The 21,650-nt window shown below is 36.3% G+C and overlaps 5 protein-coding genes and 1 long non-coding RNA gene across 6 annotated transcripts; 5 read left to right on the top strand and 1 right to left on the bottom strand.

The window, feature by feature from the left end:
* Positions 1 to 4,062: 4,062 nt before the first annotated feature.
* LOC108203560 (protein PHLOEM PROTEIN 2-LIKE A1-like) lies at positions 4,063 to 5,126 on the top strand. The gene is made up of 3 exons (XM_017372553.2): positions 4,063 to 4,185; positions 4,399 to 4,496; positions 4,617 to 5,126. The coding sequence occupies exons 1-3, from the start codon at positions 4,114 to 4,116 to the stop codon at positions 4,990 to 4,992; spliced, it is 546 nt and encodes a 181-aa protein (XP_017228042.2). The 5' UTR covers positions 4,063 to 4,113; the 3' UTR covers positions 4,993 to 5,126.
* Positions 5,127 to 6,358: 1,232 nt separating this feature from the next.
* On the top strand, positions 6,359 to 7,444 carry LOC108193802 (uncharacterized protein PHLOEM PROTEIN 2-LIKE A4-like). Its single transcript, XM_017360626.2, has 3 exons — positions 6,359 to 6,474; positions 6,635 to 6,729; positions 6,920 to 7,444. Exons 1-3 carry the CDS (start codon positions 6,403 to 6,405, stop codon positions 7,290 to 7,292), a joined length of 540 nt encoding a protein of 179 aa, XP_017216115.1. The 5' UTR covers positions 6,359 to 6,402; the 3' UTR covers positions 7,293 to 7,444.
* A 1,028-nt stretch (positions 7,445 to 8,472) lies between these two features.
* On the top strand, positions 8,473 to 9,558 carry LOC108193792 (protein PHLOEM PROTEIN 2-LIKE A1-like). The gene is made up of 3 exons (XM_017360614.2): positions 8,473 to 8,634; positions 8,834 to 8,928; positions 9,050 to 9,558. Exons 1-3 carry the CDS (start codon positions 8,563 to 8,565, stop codon positions 9,423 to 9,425), a joined length of 543 nt encoding a protein of 180 aa, XP_017216103.1. The 5' UTR covers positions 8,473 to 8,562; the 3' UTR covers positions 9,426 to 9,558.
* Positions 9,559 to 11,880: 2,322 nt separating this feature from the next.
* On the top strand, positions 11,881 to 13,187 carry LOC135149909 (protein PHLOEM PROTEIN 2-LIKE A1-like). Its single transcript, XM_064086025.1, has 3 exons — positions 11,881 to 12,042; positions 12,239 to 12,333; positions 12,679 to 13,187. The coding sequence occupies exons 1-3, from the start codon at positions 11,965 to 11,967 to the stop codon at positions 13,052 to 13,054; spliced, it is 549 nt and encodes a 182-aa protein (XP_063942095.1). The 5' UTR covers positions 11,881 to 11,964; the 3' UTR covers positions 13,055 to 13,187.
* A 2,354-nt stretch (positions 13,188 to 15,541) lies between these two features.
* LOC108193771 (protein PHLOEM PROTEIN 2-LIKE A1-like) lies at positions 15,542 to 21,106 on the top strand. Its single transcript, XM_064086026.1, has 4 exons — positions 15,542 to 15,702; positions 15,918 to 16,012; positions 16,160 to 16,547; positions 20,964 to 21,106. Exons 1-3 carry the CDS (start codon positions 15,631 to 15,633, stop codon positions 16,533 to 16,535), a joined length of 543 nt encoding a protein of 180 aa, XP_063942096.1. The 5' UTR covers positions 15,542 to 15,630; the 3' UTR covers positions 16,536 to 16,547; positions 20,964 to 21,106.
* Positions 16,975 to 18,833, bottom strand: LOC108193784 (uncharacterized). The gene is made up of 4 exons (XR_010288171.1): positions 18,574 to 18,833; positions 18,432 to 18,466; positions 17,556 to 17,643; positions 16,975 to 17,391 (listed from the first exon to the last, which is right to left on the bottom strand). It is a non-coding gene; the product is annotated as an uncharacterized LOC108193784 (long non-coding RNA).
* Positions 21,107 to 21,650: the final 544 nt, after the last annotated feature.

Below are 21,650 nucleotides of genomic sequence, written 5' to 3'. Positions count from 1 at the left end.
ACAACTCGTCTAATCCCCTGTATTTCCGAGGTTTACTCGCAGGTGTTGCAGCAGACCTCTCTACAGACATGTCAGCGCCTCTGTTTTCTATCATACGCACAGGGGTTGAGCAAGTTTCCCCAGTCTCAGTACTACTGTCTTTCTCAGAATTATCTTCAATCATTGTGATCAATCCAGGAATGTTCACGTCTTGTTCATTCTTCTCCCACGACCAATGTTCTTTCTCTCGAAATACCACATCTCGACTCACTTGTAGTTTCTTTGTAACCGGATCATATAGTCTGCAGCCCTTCGTTCCCGGTTCTCGCCCAAGGTACACAACTCTTCTTCCTCTATCGTCCAGCTTACTTACATGCACAGATGGGACCTTCATGATAGCTATACAGCCAAACAACCTGATGTGTTTCAGGTTTGGTTTCCTGCCTCCCCAAGCTTCATATGGGGTTGTTCCATTCAAAGCTCTTGTTGGCAAACGGTTTAGCACGTATACGGAATGCCTTACTGCCTCCCCCCACATATACGATGGCAACTTTGATTCTCTCAAGAAACTTCTGGTCATCGCTGCTACTGTTCTATTCCTCCTCTCGACCTCCCCGTTTTGCTGCGGAGTATACGGAGCAGTGTATTGTCTCTCGATACCCATTTCTTCACAATAGGATGTGAATTCTTTTGAACAAAACTCACCCCCCCGATCCGTTCTCAACATCTTTATGCTTTTCCCTGTACCTTTTTCGACCACTGCCTTATATTTTTTGAACATACCAAATGCATCACTTTTCTCTTTTAGCAAGTATACCCACATTTTCCTGCTATAATCATCCACGAATAATAAAAAATAACGATTACCTCCGGGAGTCTCAGGCATGATAGGGCCACATATGTCTGCATACACAAGTTCAAGGGGGGTCGTTGTCTCAAAACTCGTATGAGATGGGAAAGAGGTCCTAGCCAGCTTTGTCATCAAACATCCTTCGCATTTTTCTTTCGGTTGGACCATTCTTGGAATTCCGTGTGCCATTCCTTCCCTTGACATGAGTTCCAGAGCTTGAAAATTTACATGTCCAAGTCTTGTGTGCCACATCCACGTATCTTCCTCATTTTTTGAAAAGAAACACATTTGACTGCTCTCCTCGAGACTTATCTTATAAAGACGGTTCTCAGTTCTTTTCACCTTCATCAATAATCGACCTTGCTCCTCATACACCCACAGATAGTCCCCTTCCAATATAACTTTATTACCCGCTTCTGAGAGTTGACCCAAAGATATGATATTGTTACATAAAGTAGGAATGTAGTATACCTCATTTAGCATTTTCTCCTCCCCATTCTTGCACTTAAATGCCACCACTCCCTTGCCTTTGATATTCACCGTGGATCCATCACCGAACTTGACTTTTCCAGTTACACTCTCATCCAACTCCTTAAACTTTCCCCGTTGTCCAGTCATGTGATTGCTCGCACCATTGTCCAAATACCAGATTAATGAGTCTCTGTGTCCCTCGGCCTTGTCTGTTAATTTTGGAGCCACCATCTCTTCATTCAGTAACATCATGTTCTTTCTTTCAACCTTGTCAACCTCAGCAATCAGCAATGCTGGTTCGTCTCCCTGAATTTGAGAGAGATTCACTTCTTTTTGGACCTCTCTTCCCCGTCGAGGCTTGCGACATTCGTATGCAAAATGTCCAAGTCCTTGACAATTAAAACATCTCAGTTTGCTTCTATCGCGTCCTCCTCGATTTGCTTCTCTTCCCCGGTTCTCGTTAATGTTACGAGTTCCTTCGCTGTTTTTCTTCATCCACTCTTCACGAGTTAACAACAGATGTCCCTCACTGCTGTCTCTTTTCCTCCACTCCTCCTCTGTCAGCAAGAGGTGCCCCTGGTTTGTTTCGCTTGACCCACGCATGCGTTCCTCGTGAGCCTTCAAAGAACCAACGACCTCTTCTACAGACATCTCCTCCAACTTTCCAAACTGCTCAATAGCGGACGCAATTTGGAGAAATTTCGAGGGAACTGCCCTGAGAAGCTTCTTCACTACATAACTTTCTTCCATTTTTTCCCCTAGTGCTCTGATATTTGAAACCAGACCATGCAGCTTCAGGTAAAAATCGTCCAGCTGATCACTATCTTTCATACTCAAGTTTTCAAATTCACCTTTCAAAGTCTGGGCCTTCGCCTTCTTCACCTTATCAGCTCCCAGACTCATTGTTTTCACAGCATTCCAAGCTTCCTTCGATGTCTTCTTGTCAGCGAGTGCCAGGAGCAGATCCTCCGGAATTCCCTGGTAAATCACAGCCAATGCGCGCTTGTCCATCTTGTCATCAACTACTGTTTTCGGGTCCTTGGGTTCAATGGCGTCCCACACGCCGTGTGCCTGCATGAACACCATCATCTTCTGAGCCCACGCAGCATAATTGGTTTTGGTCAGCATTGGGTAGCTCAGCCCGATCCCATTCTCTTTTGACTTGTTTGCTTCCATGGGTGCACTGATTGAAAACTCAAGCTCTGATACCACGTATAGAATCTACTCACGATTTACACACACAGCTGATATAAGAAATGGAAATAAGCAAAGAAAACTTCTTATTAATTCAAGCAGCAGACGTGAAAATATATAGTGCAGTACAAGCTAGAGAAATTAAACTCCTAACACAACTCTACTATCAGTTCCCAACTTCTATCTCAATTCTAATATCTTTATCTATTTCCTACTACTAAGCTACTGTCTCTATCACTAGAATATAGCTCCAACAGCTACAATTTTATTTAAAATATCATGTTTAGATTAAATAAAACCAACAGTATCTTAATATATAAAAAGTTAAAGTTAATTTATCGTCTAACCTAGCTAGAGACATGCATGACATCCTAAACTATACAAATTAGATCTTTAATGTCCGAAGATCGAAATCATGATGATATTAAGCCAATGACCGACTAAATATGATTGAAAATACTAAATTTCACTAAGTTATGAATGACCGACAATTCCTAAATTCTAGATTCTAATTCTATCTACTCCGTTGAACCCATCTAAAAATATTAATTGACTGCATATTAGGTTTCACTGGGTGCAAATAATAAACAATACAACAATAAAATTTGTTTTATTTCAGATATCTCAACCATTATTAATATCAAATAGCAAAACCTAATCGCTAGATCTATCACTCAATACACATACAAGAACTGGACCCAAAATATTTTGTTAATTGGATTTATCAGTCACCACCTTAACTTATTAAAAATAAAATAGCATCGAAATTATATCTAGCAATCAAGAAGAAAATATATCTTGGGCGATATATAAACACTACAACAAAATAGGGTTTTTACGACGGAAGTTAAGGCGCAAGTCTGTCGTAAGTTCCTACTTTACGACGGACTTTTTCCGTCGTTTTTCTCAAGTCAAAAGTTGCAAAATACGTCACAATTCCCAACATACGTCGTAAGTACCAAAACCGTCGTAAGTTGAAGAGTTTACGACGGAATTTTCCGTCGCAAGTATGTTGTGGGCCCAGATCTCTGGATAAATTTTATCTTACGACACACTGTCCGTCGTAAATGGCCTAGTTTGTTGTAGTGTATACCTCTCCTTTTTCATCAGTGTATTTCCACTGTAAATCTGTTTCCGACCTAGATTAACAAAGAACTGGTAGAGAAGGGCAAATTCATTATCATGTTCAGTACTGCATCAAATTCCATTATTATCAGTAGTACCCATAAAGACTCTGACATTCAATTTGTGTAGTGATCATATATAGCAGATGAATTTACAACGGTTGTACCTAAAGAACTTAAGGGAAATTTACTGTGATATATATAGCGACTTTAAGTTTATCGTGCACCGATTTTATGGACACCGCCCAGTTAGGAGGCTAGCTAGCTACTTCAATTCTTCACAAATACATCCTGTGAAACTCTCTACAGCCTGGACAGTAAATACAAGTTAATTAATTAATTAATACTGCCAGATCTTGAGAATTTTCTAGTGGGTAAATTCTGGTACAAAAGTGACTACTTATTTGCTATAAATACAGCTCAAGGAAAATAGAATTGGCATCAACAGCACAAGAATTACACAAGGATTTCTTAGTCTCTTTACTTGCAAGGAAGATGGCTCAAGTGAAGCGAGATGACATCGTGTCATTGTGGACTCAAGGTGTCCAGGCTGTGAAAGACAAGAGTGTAAGTTATATTCGTTGTTAATATTCGGTACTTTTTTATATAATTAAGCTAATGAAATTTTAATTCTGCAATAGTATTATTGTCATGCACCATGCATATAGACTATAGTATGCCCGCGTGTGGCTTGTTCTTATAGTCTAATTAGCCATATAAATTTTGTATGATATATTTTGATTGGGAAATATCTCCGTTAATGTTAATTAAATGGTCCAGTCCTGCGCTGCGGTTATCACTGCAAAGGAACTCTCAATCGTTTGGGGTTCAGACAGCCGCTACTGGAAATGGGTTTTTAAGACCTACCCAATGATCAGGTATGTATAGCACATGTTGGAATTTAATGACTGGACATTGACTTGCATTTTACCGAGACCAAAGATCGATTGAGATAAATTGTACATAATATTTGGTATTTTGGACTTTTGTACACACAGCTGCGAGGCTCTGGAGGTTGCTGAACTAATTGAAGTATGCTGGCTAGAAATCGACGGAAAGTACAGTGCCATCAACCTCATCAAGGGAGTGAATTACGGAGTGTATTTTGTTGTGGAGCTTAGCGACAATCTCTGCATGAACGGTCCAGTGACCCTTAAGCTGACTTGTCCCAACGGCACTACTGAAGAGCACAAGGAATATTTGGAGACCATGCCAAAGAATACTTTGGTGGGACTTAGGGTTGGTGAATTCTGCGACACAGCCGCCTGTGGCTGTGAGAATACTGTCAAGTTCTCGATGAATGGATGTGATGGAACCACCTGGAAGACTGGCCTTACTGTCATTGGTGCTGTCATTGCCCCAGTTATCTGCTAAACATGCATCTGACCATCATCATGTACTAAATAATTTCCAATTCGCCAACATCACCTATCTGGTTTGGCTAATATGGAATGTGTGAAATAATTGCCAATATGTTGGTATCTTAATATATAAAAAGTTAAAGTTAATTTATCGTCTAACCTAGCTAGAGACATGCATGACATCCTAAACTATACAAATTAGATCTTTAATGTCCGAAGATCGAAATCATGATGATATTAAGCCAATGACCGACTAAATATGATTGAAAATACTAAATTTCACTAAGTTATGAATGACCGACAATTCCTAAATTCTAGATTCTAATTCTATCTACTCCGTTGAACCCATCTAAAAATATTAATTGACTGCAGATTAGGTTTCACTGGGTGCAAATAATAAACAATACAACAATAAAATTTGTTTTATTTCAGATATCTCAACCATTATTAATATCAAATAGCAAAACCTAATCGCTAGATCTATCACTCAATACACATACAAGAACTGGACCCAAAATATTTTGTTAATTGGATTTATCAGTCACCACCTTAACTTATTAAAAATAAAATAGCATCGAAATTATATCTAGCAATCAAGAAGAAAATATATCTTGGGCGATATATAAACACTACAACAAAATAGGGTTTTTACGACGGAAGTTAAGGCGCAAGTCTGTCGTAAGTTCCTACTTTACGACGGACTTTTTCCGTCGTTTTTGCTCAAGTCAAAAGTTGCAAAATACGTCACAATTCCCAACATACGTCGTAAATACCAAAACTGTCGTAAGTTGAAGAATTTACGATGGAATTTTCCGTCGCAAGTATGTTGTGGGCCCAGATCTCTGGATAAATTTTATCTTACGACGCACTGTCCGTCGTAAATGGCCTAATTTGTTGTAGTGTATACCTCTCCTTTTTCATCAGTGTATTTCCACTGTAAATCTGTTTCCGACCTAGATTAACAAAGAACTGGTAGAGAAGGGCAAATTCATTATCATGTTCAGTACTGCATCAAATTCCATTATTATCTGTAGTACCCATAAAGACTCTGACATTCAATTTGTGTAGTGATCATATATAGCAGATGAATTTACAACGGTTGTACCTAAAGAACTTAAGTGAAATTTACTGTGATATATATTGCGACTTTAAGTTTATCGTGCACCGATTTTATGGACACCGCCCAGTTAGGAGGCTACTTCAATTCTTCACAAATACATCCTGTGAAACTCTACAGCCTGGACAGTAAATACAAGTTAATTAATTAATTAATACTGCCAGATCTTGAGAATTTTCTAGTGGGTAAATTGTGGTGCAAAAGTTACTACTTGTTTGCTATAAATACAGCTCAAGGAAAATAAAATTGGCATCAACAGCACAAGAATTACACAAGGACTTTCTAGTCTCTCTACTTGCAAGGAAGATGGCTCAAGTGAAGCGAGATGACATCGTGTCATTGTGGACTCAAGGTTTCCAGGCTCTGAAAGACAAGAGTGTAAGTTAATTTTGGTTGTTTGATATACATTATTCGATCTTATTTACATGGTAATGAAATTATACTTCAGCAAAAGAGGAAAACAAAATCATGCACCATATGACTTGTTCTTATAAATGTTTAATTCCCAAATATCTCCTTGGTTGATTAAATGCTCCAGTCCTGCGCTGCCATTCTCTCGGCAAAGGAACTCTCAATAGTTTGGGGTTCAGACTCTCGCTACTGGAAATGGGTTTCAAAGACCAGCCCAATCAAGTACGTATAGCACAATGTTGGAAAATTTTTGATGGTTTTACTATTGAACGTAATCACTGTACATTTACATCCATAACTATCCAAACCAAGGATTTGAGAGAGATTTTGTGCAAAATATTTGGTTTTTCACACTGTTGTTATTCATATTCTTACAAAAGAAATTTCATTCCATATATGTACGTACACACAGCTGCGAGGCTCTCGATGTTGCTGAACTGGTTAAAGTATGCTGGCTACAAGTCAATGGAAAGTACAGCGTCAACAACCTCACTAAAGGAGTGAAATACGGAGTGTATTTGGTCGTGGAGCTTAACAACAGCCTTAGTATCAACGGTCCTGTGACCCTTACGCTTACTAGTCCTGACGGGTGCACTGTAGAGCAACACGATGATTTGCATACCAAGCCGAAAAATACATGGGTGGGACTTAAGGTGGGTGAATTCACCAACCCGGCCTGCGGCTGTGAGAAAACCGTCAAGTTCTCGATGAATGGATGTGATGGAACCTCCTGGAAGACTGGCCTTACTGTCATTGGTGCTGTCATTGCCCCAGTTATCTGCTAAACATGAATCTGATAATCATCATGTACTAAATAATTTCTAATTTCCAACATCACTTATCTGGTGTGGCTGATGTGGAATGTGTGAAATAATCGCCAATATGTTGGTGTTTTAATGAATAATAAGTTAAAGTAAGGAGTGTTCCTTCAATTTTACTGCTTGGGTCGTAACTGTTACTTTTATTCTAGCACTTGCTTTAAGCCAAGAAAATATGGCCAAACAAAAATGGTGAATGAATATTAAATAAATATGTTTCGAAAAAATCATCAATAAAATTACAACAGTACAGTGACAGCGAGAGAATCTGGAACATATACAAGTACTAGATGAATTCCATGCGGCAGTTCTGTTAACTACACAAGTAACACAACCCTTTAACCTAGCAATGGAGAAAAGTTTTGACGGATTTAACCGTCAAAAATGACATATGCAATTCCATTTGTGACAGATTTCATTCTTCCATTGCAGGCTTGTCCTTGAAATTAGTGGATGTACCCAGACCCCATTTCACCTATGATCAATTAAACTTCTCCTTGGCTACTAATATTGGCCGCGCAACACATGTCAACTCCACAAGCCCGCACGGATTTGTTTTTAAACTCCTCCCAGAAGACCTCATACTAATAAAGTTTAAGACAAATCTTATTTATCTTTCCGTGGGACTAGGGTTGACACTCACTCAACAACTAATTCAATATTTATTCACAAACATATATTATGAAATTTAACAGCCTTGAAAGTAATTATAAGTTTATTTATATATACAGCAAGATCTTGTGACGAATTTTCTAGTTCAGTTGCCAGAAAATTCTGGTTCAACAATTACTGAGAAGCTCAATGTTTCGTGGTTTGGTTCATCTGTGCCAATATTAAATTTCAGAGTTACTCGAGTTGAGTAATGTCCTAGGCTCCTAGCTCTGACAGAAGTACTCCTGTCACTGTATTTCTTTTCTCATAGTAGGATGCTTCCACAATTTCGTCGTTATATGAGTATTTCAATCAAAACCAAAAGTTACCAGATTCCAGTGAGGCTTCTACCGCACAAATGGCATAAATAATTGATGAATCTCTTATCCAAGCTCCACTTATTTTATAAAAAGAAAGAATAACGGGACAGAGCATCCTACTACCGTAGATAAGGTTAAGTGTAACTATCAATAAGTGGACAAATAGGACCGTCTGAAACGCTATAAATACAGCTCAAGGAAGTGAGGATTGGCATCGACAGCACAAGAATTACACAACAACTTCTTATTCTCAACTCGCAAGGCAGATGGCTCAATTGCAGCGTGATGACATCGTGTCGTTGTGGACTCAAGGTGTCCAGGCTGCGAAAGACAAGAGTGTAAGTTATTTTGGTTGTTAATTTTCACTACTTTTTTTATTTAGGTAATGAAATTATAATTCTGCAATATTATTAGTACTGTCATGCACCATGCACACACCAGTGACTTGTTCTTAATTATAGTCTAATTAGTCATATAATTTTGTACGATATATTTTGATTCGGAAATATCTCCGTTAATGTTGATTAAATGGTCCAGTCCTTCGCTGCGGTTATCTGTGCAAAGGAACTCTCAATAGTTTGGGGTTCAGACTGCCGCTACTGGAAATGGGTTTCTAAGAAATACCCAATCAGGTATGTATATATAGCACATGTTGGAATTTAATGACTGGACATTGACTTCCAATTTTCGAGACCAAAGATTTGAGACAAATTTTTACATGATATTTGGGTTTTCGGACTTTTGTACACACAGTCCCCAGCCTCTGGAGGTTGCTGAACTCATCACAGTATGCTGGCTACAAATTGACGGAAAGTACAGTGCCACCAACCTCATCAAGGGAGTGAAATACGGAGTGTATCTTGCTGTGGAGCTTAGCGACAATCTTTGCATGAACGGTCCAGTGACCCTTAAGCTTACTCGTCCCAACGGCACTACTGAAGAGCACAAGGAAGATTTGACGACCAAGCCAAAGAATACATTGGTGGGGCTTAAGGTTGGTGAATTCTGCAACACAGCCCCCTGCGGCTGTGAGAATATTGTCAAGTTCTCGATGAATGGATGTGATGGAACCACCTGGAAGACTGGCCTTACTGTCGTTGGTGCTGTCATTGCCCCAGTTAACTGCTAAACATGAATCTGATTATCATCATGTACTAAATAATTTCCAATTGCCAACATCAACTATCTGGTGTGGCTGATATGGAATGTGTGAAATAATCGCCAATATGTTGGTGCTTTTAATATATAAAAAGTTAAAGTAAGGAGTGTTCAAGCTATTATAACGTTTAGCTCGTAATTGCTTCAAGGTCTCTACTGTCACTTTAGCACTTTCAACTTAAAGATCTGACTAAAAGATAAGTTAAACATAATGAGGAACTGTATATTGTTGTGTGCTGATGTTTGTTTAATTAAGCACACTAAAGTTGCGTTCACTTGGAATGAGAAACTACAAAAGAGAAAGGAGAATGTATTAGACAATAGTGAGTGAGTTCGAGAATCTGAATTTTGCATGACGGGGATTGTTGGAAAATAGAGAAGAAATGGAATCGAGCATTCCTTTCAAAATATGTGGGTTAGATTTTTTTAACTCAAATGGTGTACGTAGAATGGTGTGTAGAATGATAGAAGTAATGAAAATTATAAACATTTACTCCAACCTCCCCAAAATATAATACAATTTTCATTTCATTCTCTCAGCAAAGTCTAAGAGTACACTAAATTTAGGCTCATCCGTGTTTAGTCACTATTGTCTCGTATCCATTGTTCTAAAAATCGCTTGATTTAACGATCAATCCCCCAAGGTAGGCGACCGATATGATTTTTAAAATCTGATTAATCCTTATAAATTTTTTTTAATCAAATTATATATAAAATTTATTAAAATTAACTATTATATTACTTTAAATATGAACAACCGTAGAATTTATGATATACTAAATATATATATATTTGATAATAAATAACTAATATAATAATAAAAAAATATTAAATATTATTTAATATTAAAATATATCTGGTTTTCACTCCAATCAATCCTTCCGATTAATCACGTATTGCCGATAATCCTGAATGGGTAGGATAACCGATTAGGTCCAATTTTCGTAACACTGCTCGTAACTTGTTCATTTTCCATTAAATTTACGAACAATTTTCCATTTCATTCTTTTTTTCAATTTCATTCAAGTGTACACGAACTTAGTTTCGTTGACACTTTAAGCAGAGTGCTTTAATCACCTTTTGTTTAGTTACTCCCTCGTACAAAGATGTTAAAAAGTTTTTAACGCAATTTCTGAGCTTTTTGGCTACACCCTTGCTCTGGTGGTGTTCGTTTGTATATGGTTTATACTGTTTCGAGTACAAGGGCCATCAGATAAGCTTAATATGACACTTGGAAGCTGTTTGGAAAGTTTAAAACAGTTATTTATGACTTAAAGGTGTAAGATATTGTGTTCCGATAGAAATTGCTATCACTACAAGAAAAGCGGGCATTTCCGACCGCCGACCGGAAATAAAGAGAGTTGGTCGGTTTTCACCTCGTAACCGACCACCGACCGACCGATTGTGTTGGTCGTTTGAAACCTGGTTGTAAATAAAAGATCGGAAATGATATTTATAACCGATCGACAACCAACCGCTATCTTTAGTCGGTAATGTTTTAAAATTTTCTTAGAACCTGGCATACACTTGAATAGACCTAAAACCAACTAGAGGCGGCCAGAAATAAATTTTAGGGTTCATTCGGGGCCCTGTTTTAAAACCAACCAATAACGTTGGTCGGAAATGATTTGGTCAGAACGAAATTAAAGGTTCAATTGGGGAGCCCCTATTATAAAAGTGACCAATATTTTAGTTGGTCGGAAATGAGTCAGTCAGAAGGTATTGCAGGATCATTTGGGGATTCTCTGTTTAAAAACCGACAAACTAAATTCATTTCCGACCGTCAAGTCATTACCGACCGATTTCATACACTAGCGGTCGGAAATGTGAGGTTCATTTCTTAAATTATGTGTTTACTTAGAAATAACTTAATTTGGTCGGTATCTGGGCAAAAAGGTTACCAGGTTAGAAACAGCCTATGGTAGTCGGTTGTCTGGATTTCAAATATTTTTTCACAAACATATATTATGAAATTTAACAGCCTTAAAAGTAATTATAAGTTTATTTATACAGGCAGATCTTGTGACGAATTTTCTAGTTCAGTTTCCTAAATATTCTGGTTTAATGATTCATGAGAAGCTCAGTTTTTTGTGGTTTGGTTCATGTGTGCCAATATTAAATTTCAGAGTTAATCGAGTTGAGTAATGTCCTGCTCTGACAGAAGTAGTCCTGTCACTGTAATTCTTTTCTCGTAGTCGGATGCTTCCACGCTTTCGTCGTTATATGAGTATTTCAATCAAAACCGAAATTCACCAGATTCCAGTGAGGCTTGTACCGCACAATTGGCATAAATAATTGATGAATCTCTTATCCAAGCTCCACTTATTTTATAAAAAGAAAGAATAACGGGACAGAGCATCCTACTACCGTAGATAAGGTTAAGTGTAACTATCAATCAGTGGACAAATAGGACCGTCGGAAATGCTATAAATAGAGCTCAAGGAAGTGAGGATTGGCATCGACAGCACAAGAATTACATAAGAACTTCTTATTCTCAACTAGCAAGGAGGATGGCTCAAGTGCAGCGTGTGCGTGATGACATCGTGTCATTGTGGACTCAAGGTGTCCAGGCTGCGAAAGACAAGAGTGTAAGTTATTTTGGTTTTTAATTTTCACTTCTTTTTTTATTTAGGTAATTAATGAAATTATAATTCTGCAATAGTATTATTGTTATGCACCATGCACACACCTGCCTGCGTGTGACTTGTTCTTAATTATAGTCTAATTAGTCATATAATTTTGTACGATATATATATCTCCGTTAATGTTGATTAATTGGTCCAGTCCTTCGCTGCGGTGATCAGTGCAAAGGAACTCTCAATAGTTTGGGGTTCAGACAGCCGCTACTGGAAATGGGTTTCTAAGACATACCCAATCAGGTATGTATAGCACATGTTGGAAAGCTTTTGGTGTTTTTGTACTACAAATTTAATGACCGGACAGAAGTTGGTGTTGGCTTATGCTTTTCTTGAGCTGTTTGTGTAAATAAGTAGAAGCACTTTTAAGAAGCTGAGGATACTAGATTTTCTCTCACAGCTTCTACCTCTTTTCCAAACTCTTTATTAACTTATTTACTTCTCACTTCTACTCCACTTCTTTAATTTAAGTAAAAAGTCACTTCTTTTCAGCTAACCCAAACATCCCATTGACTTCCATTTTTCGAGACCAAAGATTTGAGATAATTTTTACATAATATTTGGTTTTTCGGACTTTTGTACACACAGCTGCCAGCCTATGGAGGTTGCTGAACTGATCACAGTATGCTGGCTACAAATTGACGGAAAGTACAATGCCAACAACCTCACCAAGGGAGTGAAATACGCAGTGTATCTTGCTGTGGAGCTTAGCGACAATCTTTGCATGAATGGTCCAGTGACCCTTAAGCTTACTCGTCCCAACGGCACTACTGAAGAGCACAAGGAAGATTTGAAGACCAAGCCAACGAATGCATTGGTGGGACTTAAGGTTGGTGAATTCTGCAACACAGGCGCCTGCGGCTGTGAGAATACTGTCAAGTTCTCGATGAATGGATGTGATGGAACCACCTGGAAGACTGGCCTTACTGTCGTTGGTGCTGTCATTGCCCCAGTTAACTGCTAAACATGAATCTGATTATCATCATGTACTAAATAATTTCCAATTGCCAACATCAACTATCTGGTGTGGCTGATATGGAATGTGTGAAATAATCGCCAATATGTTGGTGCTTTTAATATATAAAAAGTTAAAGTAAGGAGTGTTCAAGCTATTATAACGTTTAGCTCGTAATTGCTTCAAGGTCTCTACTGTCACTTTAGCACTTTCAACTTAAAGATCTGACTAAAAGATAAGTTAAACATAATGAGGAACTGTATATTGTTGTGTGCTGATGTTTGTTTAATTAAGCACACTAAAGTTGCGTTCACTTGGAATGAGAAACTACAAAAGAGAAAGGAGAATGTATTAGACAATAGTGAGTGAGTTCGAGAATCTGAATTTTGCATGACGGGGATTGTTGGAAAATAGAGAAGAAATGGAATCGAGCATTCCTTTCAAAATATGTGGGTTAGATTTTTTTTAACTCAAATGGTGTACGTAGAATGGTGTGTAGAATGATAGAAGTAATGAAAATTATAAACATTTACTCCAACCTCCCCAAAATATAATACAATTTTCATTTCATTCTCTCAGCAAAGTCTAAGAGTACACTAAATTTAGGCTCATCCGTGTTTAGTCACTATTGTCTCGTATCCATTGTTCTAAAAATCGCTTGATTTAACGATCAATCCCCCAAGGTAGGCGACCGATATGATTTTTAAAATCTGATTAATCCTTATAAATTTTTCTTAATCAAATTATATATAAAATTTATTAAAATTAACTATTATATTACTTTAAATATGAACAACCGTAGAATTTATGATATACTAAATATATATATTTGATAATAAATAACTAATATAATAATAAAAAAATATTAAATATTATTTAATATTAAAATATATCTGGTTTTCACTCCAATTAATCCTTCCGATTAATCACGTATTGCCGATAATCCTGAATGGGTAGGATAACCGATTAGGTCCAATTTTCGTAACACTGCTCGTAACTTGTTCATTTTCCATTAAATTTACGAACAATTTTCCATTTCATTCTTTTTTTCAATTTCATTCAAGTGTACACGAACTTAGTTTCGTTGACACTTTAAGCAGAGTGCTTTAATCACCTTTTGTTTAGTTACTCCCTCGCACAAAGATGTTAAAAAGGTTTTAACGCAATTTCTGAGCTTTTTGGCTACACCCTTGCTCTGGTGGTGTTCGTTTGTATATGTTTTATTCTGTTTCGAGTACAAGGGCCATCAGATAAGCTTAATATGATACTTGGAAGCTGTTTGGAAAGTTTAAAACAGTGATTTATGACTTAAAAAGTGTAAGATATTGTGTTCCGATGGAAGTTGCTATCACTACAAGAAAAGCGGGCATTTCCGACCGCCGACCGGAAATAAAGAGAGTTGGTCGGTTTTCACCTCGTAACCGACCACCGACCGACCGATTGTGTTGGTCCTTTAAAACCTGGTTGTAAATAAAAGATCGGAAATGATATTTATAACCGACCGACAACCGACCGCTATCTTTAGTCGGTAATGTTTTAAAATTTTCTTAGAACCTGGCATACACTTGAATAGACCTAAAAGCAACTAGGGGCGGTCGGAAATAAATTTTAGGGTTCATTTGGGGCCCTGTTTTAAAACCAACCAATAACGTTGGTCGGAAATGATTCGGTCAAAACGAAATTCAAGGTTCAATTGGGGAGCCCCTATTATAAAAGCGACCAACTGAGTTGGTCGGAAATGAGTCGGTCAGAAGGGTTTTTTTTTAAAAAAAATTCAGTCAGAAGGTATTGCAGGATCATTTGGGGATTCGCTGTTTTAAATCCAACAAACTAAATTCATTTCCGACCGTGAAGTCATTACCGACCGGATTTCATACACTAGCGGTCGGAAATGTGGTTCATTTCTTAAATTATGTGTTTACTTAGAAATAACTTAATTTGGTCGGTATCTGGGCAAAAAGGTTACCAATAATGGTCAGAAACAACCTGTGGTAGTTGGTATTCTGGATTAGGAATATTTTTTCACGAACATATATTATAAAATTTAACAGCCTTGAAAGTAATTATAAGTTTATTTATACAGGCAGATCTTGTGACGAATTTTCTAGTTCAGTTTCCAGAATATACTTGTTCAACGATTCATGAGAAGCTCAGTTTTTTGTGGTTTGGTTCATGTGTGCCAATATTTAATTTCAGAGTTAATCGAGTTGAGCAATTTCCGAGATCTGACAGAAGTACTCCTGTCACTGTATGTATTTCTTTTTTCATAGTAGGATGCTTCCACAATTTCATCGTTATATGAGTATTTCAATCAAAACCGAAAGTTACCAGATTCCAGTGAGGCTTCTACCGCACAAATGGCATAAATAATTGATGAATCTCTTATTCAAGCTCCACTTATTTAATAAAAAGAAAGAATAACGGGACAGAGCATCCTACTACCATAGATAAGGTTAAGTGTAACTATCAATAAGTGCACAAATAGGACCGTCTGAAACGCTATAAATACAGCTCAAGGAAGTGAGGATTGGCATCGACAGCACAAGAATTACACAAGAACTTCTTATTCTCAGCTAGCAAGGAAGATGGCTCAATTGCAGCGTGATGACATCGTGTCGTTGTGGACTCAAGGTGTCCAGGCTGTGAAAGACAAGAGTGTAAGTTGTTTTGGTTGTTAATTTTCGGTACCTTTTTATATACTAATTAAGCTATTGAAATTATAATTCTGCAATAGTATTATTTTCATGCACCATGCACACACCAGTATACCTGCGTGTGACTTGTTCTTAATTATAGTCTAATTAGTCATATAATTTTGTACGATATATTTTGATTCGGAAATACCTCCGTTAATGTTGATGAATTGGTCCAGTCCTTCGCAGCGGTTATCAGTGCAAAGGAGCTCTCAATAGTTTGGGGTTCAGACAGCCGCTACTGGAAATGGGTTTCTAAGACCTACCCAATCAGGTATGTATAGCACATGTTGGAAAGCTTTTGGTGTTTTTGTACTACAAAATTTAATGACTGGACATTATTGACTTCCATTTTTCGAGACCAAAGATTTGAGATAAAGTTTTACATAATATTTGGTTTTTCGGACTTTTGTACACACAGCTGCCAGTCTCTGGAGGTTGCTGAACTGATCACAGTATGCTGGCTACAAATTGACGGAAAGTACAATGCCAACAACCTCATCAAGGGAGTGAAATACGGAGTGTATTTGGCTGTGGAGCTTAGCGACAATCTTTGCATGAACGGTCCAGTGACACTTAAGCTTACTCGTCCCAACGGCACTACTGAAGAGCACAAGGAAGATTTGAAGACCAAGCCAAAGAATACTTTGGTGGGACTTAAGGTTGGTGAATTCTGCAACACAGGCGCCTGTGGCTGTGAGAATACTGTCAAGTTCTCGATGAATGGATGTGATGGAACCACCTGGAAGACGGGCCTTACTGTCGTTGGTGCTGTCATTGCCCCAGTTAACTGCTAAACATGAATCTCAGACAACGGAAATTACCCGTTGTCTGAAACCCTCAAATACCGTTGAGTATTGAGATGCCGTCTGATACTGGGATGAGACAACGGTACGCAATCGTTGTCTGTCTTACTGCAAGACAACAACGCAAATACGAGAAAATGTTGTTGGAAGGTTGGTATACACAACTGTTTTGATGTAACAGAGTGTTGTAAGACCTTGTGTTATTCATGCGTTTCTTAAATGCATACCACATGTCTGATATGTTTCAGACAATAGTTCCCCTGAGACGAAAGATTGTCCTTCTTTCCTATAGTCAATAATACCAAAAAAAAAAATATTGTTTGAAATTACTCCATTCAACGGTTTAGTTATAAAAGAATGTTTTAAAACAATTTGTTATTCAATAGTTCCCTTGAGACAAAGTATTGTCTTTCTTCCCTCCCCACAACAATTTCGATAAAATAATGTGTTTTCTTGCATTAATAGAGTCAACAGTTGTGTGAACTTTATTTGTACAATTGTTGAGATGGTAAAAACTTTAGAAATCAAACTATTGTCTTATACAATTTATACAAGTAACTGAAAGTCAAATCTTTGCCTAACAAAAGATTAAAATAATTTGTACAAACTAAATTAATAACATTTCAAATGGCTACAAATAACCTTGTACAAGCATGCATATCTCAATACTGGAATCATCCACCAAGGATTTGTTAAGCCCAATCACAAAGTCTCTATAGTACCTTACATACTTTCTCATTGAAGTATAAGCTGGCTGGGCACTACCCATGGTGTTGTCGTCCTCATAACCGTCTGATATTTACTAAATCAATTAATCTCTTGTGGTAGTTGACGTAGTTGTCCTTATCTGCATCAACAAATCAAAAATCAAATGTTCCATAATACTACACATGGCTGGCAAGGATCTACTTGTTGCTATGTTAACAAGAAAGAGCTACTCGCAATGACATAAGACAATAAACCAAAGAATAAGTTTTATTTAGATCAGTCTCTCAGAAAAATGGAACATACAATATGATAATCTCTCAAGATTCCAGCTTGTAGCATTGAGGGCTGCCTTAAAACTCTTTCATTCACTGCATGTGCGAGATTGTAATACCTGCAGCAAAGACAAGTTATGCAAATTAATCAAGCAATATCGAGAGAACTCGCCATTATGGTAAAATAATACATAGGCATATACGTGTGCTGATATAATCGGAAGTTGGGGTGGAATGTTATTGTTTGTTGTAGTTTTGCTAGTAGTTAAGTTGTCCATTCTACCAGTCTCAACTTGCCAACCAGGCCCTCTAGACTGCAAATCGAAGGACCCAAATCGAAGGCCCTCATACACTAATTGTAAGCTATTTTGTGTCATGAAACAGAACATAGCTCTAGTAGGAAAATTGAGTTTCTGACTGCAATCATAAAAATGTCAGCGCAGAAAGCAACTCCAAAATTAATAATGCGCACCAAAATAAAGATTATGACTGCAGGGTTATACAAATAAAGATAAATCAGCAAGGGGAAAGGCTTTCTAAAGGCAAAATGTATTAGCCCAGACATTAATGAGGACCCATCATAAATTAATACTCACATTTTAGACATTGCTTTCTCAGTGAATGTCCTAAAAATCTCTCTCTCCCTCCTTCCCTCCATCTCCACTCTCTTAGAATATATTTCCCGATCTCTCTATGTGTCTCCCTCTCTCACTCTGTCCCTCCCTCTGACTGTTACTATCTCTCAGTCGCTCTCTCTCTATTTGTCTCTCTCCCTTATCTCTTACTTAGTATGTATGTTGCCCTCAGTCCAAAAACAAAAGTTTAAGATAATTAACTCAATAAAATCTACACATGAAAACCAAAACATATGAGAAATTAAATGTACTATATATGACAATGCTATTACCTGCATCTAGAAGCCTCAATTTGATGTGCTAAAACCTGTATACAAAAAAACAAAGTCACAATTAGGAGACAAGACATATATAACTGAAACTATAAAACACATATCAAAATGGAATATCAGACTAGGGTTTAGAAATTTAAACATCATCTATTCTCCATAGATTAAATTGGCCAAATCGAAACCCATTTGCACTTTTATAAATGCCTTCGATCTCCTAGGAGCATCAGACCCAGCCGACGAGACGAAGAGACTGAGAAGAAAGATCTGGAATTTGTTCCACAGTGAAGAAAATGAGAGAGTTTGTTTGAGAGAGAAGAGACAGAGAATGTGTTTCTCTAGAGAGGTAGAGGCGTAGAGCTGGTTAATGAAAATTTTGGGGGAGCAGTAGCCGCTCTTATTTTTGGCCTGATCTATTTCACTTTTTAGATTATAAATGAAATTGATTTTAAGATAAAATTTTTGACTAAAATTTATATTTATATGTAACATATTTACATTTGTGATATATTATACATTTTATATTAAAGAGAAAAATAATTAAATATAATACAAATTATTTATTGAATAAATTTATTTAAATGATTTTATATTAATATTAAAATTAAAATTAAAAAATGAATATTATTTTTTTTTGAAAAAAAAAATAAGAGGCGTACACTTTCGAATCATACTTCATATTTGTAGATTAATAGCCATGGTCAAATTTTAAATGATAAAATTTATTAAATTTTGACTGTCATATTATTTTATTATTCAAATTTAAAAATTTTAAAAATCAATTTCAAAGTCATTATAAAATTAAAAAATTTAAGAATTAGATATTATACAACAGTTTTCTTAAAAAACCGTTGTGTGACACCTTCAGAAAGTCAAGGGCTCTTATTATGCCAACTAAGTGATCCAGGTGAAGTCAATCAATTGGTGACATTTTGCCAAGTAAGCAATCCAGGTGAAATATTTTCCACCAATCAGGTGGTGCCACATTTTCTTGTAAATAGACAATGGTTATTGTCCCATGAGAATTTTTGTAAGAGAAATTATTGTCCAAAATAAGCTCAAACAACGTTTTCAACAAAACTCGTTGTATGTAAGTAGTGTAAACAACAATTTATTGGAAAAAAACAGTTGTCTAATAAATTATTTTTTTTAAGAGTTAAAGATTCTCTTATCCTTGAAAAATCCTTATTTTTATGTTTTTTATCTAAAAATTATATTTGTATTAAACATATATGCAAATTTGTATTGTTCATTTGTAACAAGAAGATAATTTTGTAGTTCGGACGTGAGTATTACGGGGGTGTATTCGATTGGGATTTTAATGCATTGTTTTTAGTCTATGGATTTTAATGGATTGTATGAGATTTTGATTTTGTGCGGATTCTTGATGAAATGTCGCAGAGTTGATAGGATTTAGGTACAATGCTTCAAAATCCCATTGAATTTGGTGGGATTTCAAAAAACTTAAAATACACTGAAGAATGCCACAAAATCCATCATTTTATGAAATGAAAAAAAATCCATCAGCATTTGAATACCATCAGATTTTAATGGATTTTAAACAATCCCAATTGAATACCATCGGATTTTAAAGCATAATTTAAAATCCCAATTGAATACCTCAAGATTTTAATGGATTTCAAACAATCCCAATCGAATACCCTCGGATTTCATGAATGCAAAAAAATCTTTAAAATCCCAATCCAATACACCCCTCTTAGTATGTGTTTTATGTTTACAATTTAGGAAGCACTGGTTAGAAATTTTGTTATCTATAAGATTAGTTCCGTAATAATTTATAAATATTTTTTTTGATGATCTAACCGTACGGATGTTAAGAACTACCAATATTAGTCATGTATAAAAAAAATTAATTTTTTTTATGTTTGTTTTATATGTTTTTTTAACAAAAATAGTCAATTGTAAATTTTGTCTTATTATAAAAAGGTAATTTTTGTCTTTTAGTGTCTCTAATAGACAACGGTTTCTATATACTCATCTGTTGTATGAGTTAAAATGATACAACAATACAATACATATAATTAAGCCAAACTGTTGTGCGAGGTTTAAAGAACAATGCTACCAAAAACGGTTGTGTGAATTTGAATACAACAACTCATTATTAAAATCGTTGTGCATTCTTTAACAACGGTTTAGTGGAATATTGTGTAATATGTACAAACACAACTGTTTCCCCAACCGTTGTTTATTAATTACAACGGTTACTTGACAACATTGTCTGACTTTGCAAATAACAATGGTTTTGGAAACCCGTTGTATAATATTTAACAACAGTTTTATAGACAATTGTGTGAATTTCTGAAAAACAATGGTCTTTATAAACTGTTGTGTCAAACAAACTTTTTTACATATTTTTTAACAACGCTTTTAAAAACCGTAGTATGAGTCCTGGTTTAGACAATGGATAGTCGAGGTCAAAAAAGCAACCGTTGTGTGTTCTTTTTTCGCAACGGTTTTTTTTCGTTGTGTTGTCTGAAAGGTGTTGTCTGAGTCTGTTTTTCTTGTAGTGGCTCACAATCATCATGTACTAAATAATTTCCAATTAATTGCCAACATTACCTGTCTGGTACGTGTGGCTGATATGGAATGTGTGAAATAATCGCCAATATCTTGGTGTTTTAATATATAAAAAGTTAAAGTACGGAGTGTTCAGGCTATTATAACGTTTAGCTCGTAATTGCTTCAAGGTCTCTACTGTTACTTTAGCACTTTTAACTTAAAGGTCTTACTAAAAGATTAGTTAAACATAATGAGGAACTGTATATTGTTTTGTGCTGATGTTTGTTTAATTAAGCACACTAAAGTTGCGTTCACTTGGAATGAAAAACTACAAAAACAGAAAGGAGAATGTATGAGACAATAGTGAGTGAGGTTGAGAATCTGAATTTCGCATGACGGGGATTGTTGGGAAAATATAGAAGAAATGGAATCAGCATTCCTTTCAAAATATGTGGTTAGATTTTTTAACTCAAATGGTGTAGAATGGTGTGTAAATGATTGAATGAATGAAAATTATAAACATTTACTCCAACCTCCCCAAAATATAATACAAATTTCATTTCATTTTCTCATCATTTCATTCCATCCAAGTGAACAAAGTCTAAGAGCACACTAAATTTAGGCTCATTCGTGTTTAGTCACTATTGTCTCATAACCATTGTTCTAAAAATCCCTTGACTTAACGATCAATCCCCCAAGGTA

Source organism: Daucus carota, chromosome 1, assembly GCF_001625215.2.
Source record: "Daucus carota subsp. sativus chromosome 1, DH1 v3.0, whole genome shotgun sequence".
NCBI lineage: Eukaryota > Viridiplantae > Streptophyta > Magnoliopsida > Apiales > Apiaceae > Daucus > Daucus carota.
Note: the sequence above shows the minus strand (reverse complement) of the source record. Positions and strands in the feature narration are given on the sequence as shown.

What these genes read in the sequence shown, in the direction of transcription:
- LOC108193792 (XM_017360614.2), top strand. Translation starts at nt 8,563, where the DNA reads ATGGCTCAATTGCAGCGTGATGACATCGTGTCGTTGTGGACTCAAGGT. An exon ending in AGGCTGCGAAAGACAAGAGT is followed by an intron (nt 8,635 to 8,833) that starts GTAAGTTATTTT and finishes TAAATGGTCCAG; the next exon opens with TCCTTCGCTGCGGTTATCTG. An exon ending in TCTAAGAAATACCCAATCAG is followed by an intron (nt 8,929 to 9,049) that starts GTATGTATATAT and finishes TTGTACACACAG; the next exon opens with TCCCCAGCCTCTGGAGGTTG.
- LOC108193802 (XM_017360626.2), top strand. Translation starts at nt 6,403, where the DNA reads ATGGCTCAAGTGAAGCGAGATGACATCGTGTCATTGTGGACTCAAGGT. An exon ending in AGGCTCTGAAAGACAAGAGT is followed by an intron (nt 6,475 to 6,634) that starts GTAAGTTAATTT and finishes TAAATGCTCCAG; the next exon opens with TCCTGCGCTGCCATTCTCTC. An exon ending in TCAAAGACCAGCCCAATCAA is followed by an intron (nt 6,730 to 6,919) that starts GTACGTATAGCA and finishes ACGTACACACAG; the next exon opens with CTGCGAGGCTCTCGATGTTG.
- LOC108193771 (XM_064086026.1), top strand. Translation starts at nt 15,631, where the DNA reads ATGGCTCAATTGCAGCGTGATGACATCGTGTCGTTGTGGACTCAAGGT. An exon ending in AGGCTGTGAAAGACAAGAGT is followed by an intron (nt 15,703 to 15,917) that starts GTAAGTTGTTTT and finishes GAATTGGTCCAG; the next exon opens with TCCTTCGCAGCGGTTATCAG. An exon ending in TCTAAGACCTACCCAATCAG is followed by an intron (nt 16,013 to 16,159) that starts GTATGTATAGCA and finishes TTGTACACACAG; the next exon opens with CTGCCAGTCTCTGGAGGTTG.
- LOC108203560 (XM_017372553.2), top strand. Translation starts at nt 4,114, where the DNA reads ATGGCTCAAGTGAAGCGAGATGACATCGTGTCATTGTGGACTCAAGGT. An exon ending in AGGCTGTGAAAGACAAGAGT is followed by an intron (nt 4,186 to 4,398) that starts GTAAGTTATATT and finishes TAAATGGTCCAG; the next exon opens with TCCTGCGCTGCGGTTATCAC. An exon ending in AAGACCTACCCAATGATCAG is followed by an intron (nt 4,497 to 4,616) that starts GTATGTATAGCA and finishes TTGTACACACAG; the next exon opens with CTGCGAGGCTCTGGAGGTTG.
- LOC135149909 (XM_064086025.1), top strand. Translation starts at nt 11,965, where the DNA reads ATGGCTCAAGTGCAGCGTGTGCGTGATGACATCGTGTCATTGTGGACT. An exon ending in AGGCTGCGAAAGACAAGAGT is followed by an intron (nt 12,043 to 12,238) that starts GTAAGTTATTTT and finishes TAATTGGTCCAG; the next exon opens with TCCTTCGCTGCGGTGATCAG. An exon ending in TCTAAGACATACCCAATCAG is followed by an intron (nt 12,334 to 12,678) that starts GTATGTATAGCA and finishes TTGTACACACAG; the next exon opens with CTGCCAGCCTATGGAGGTTG.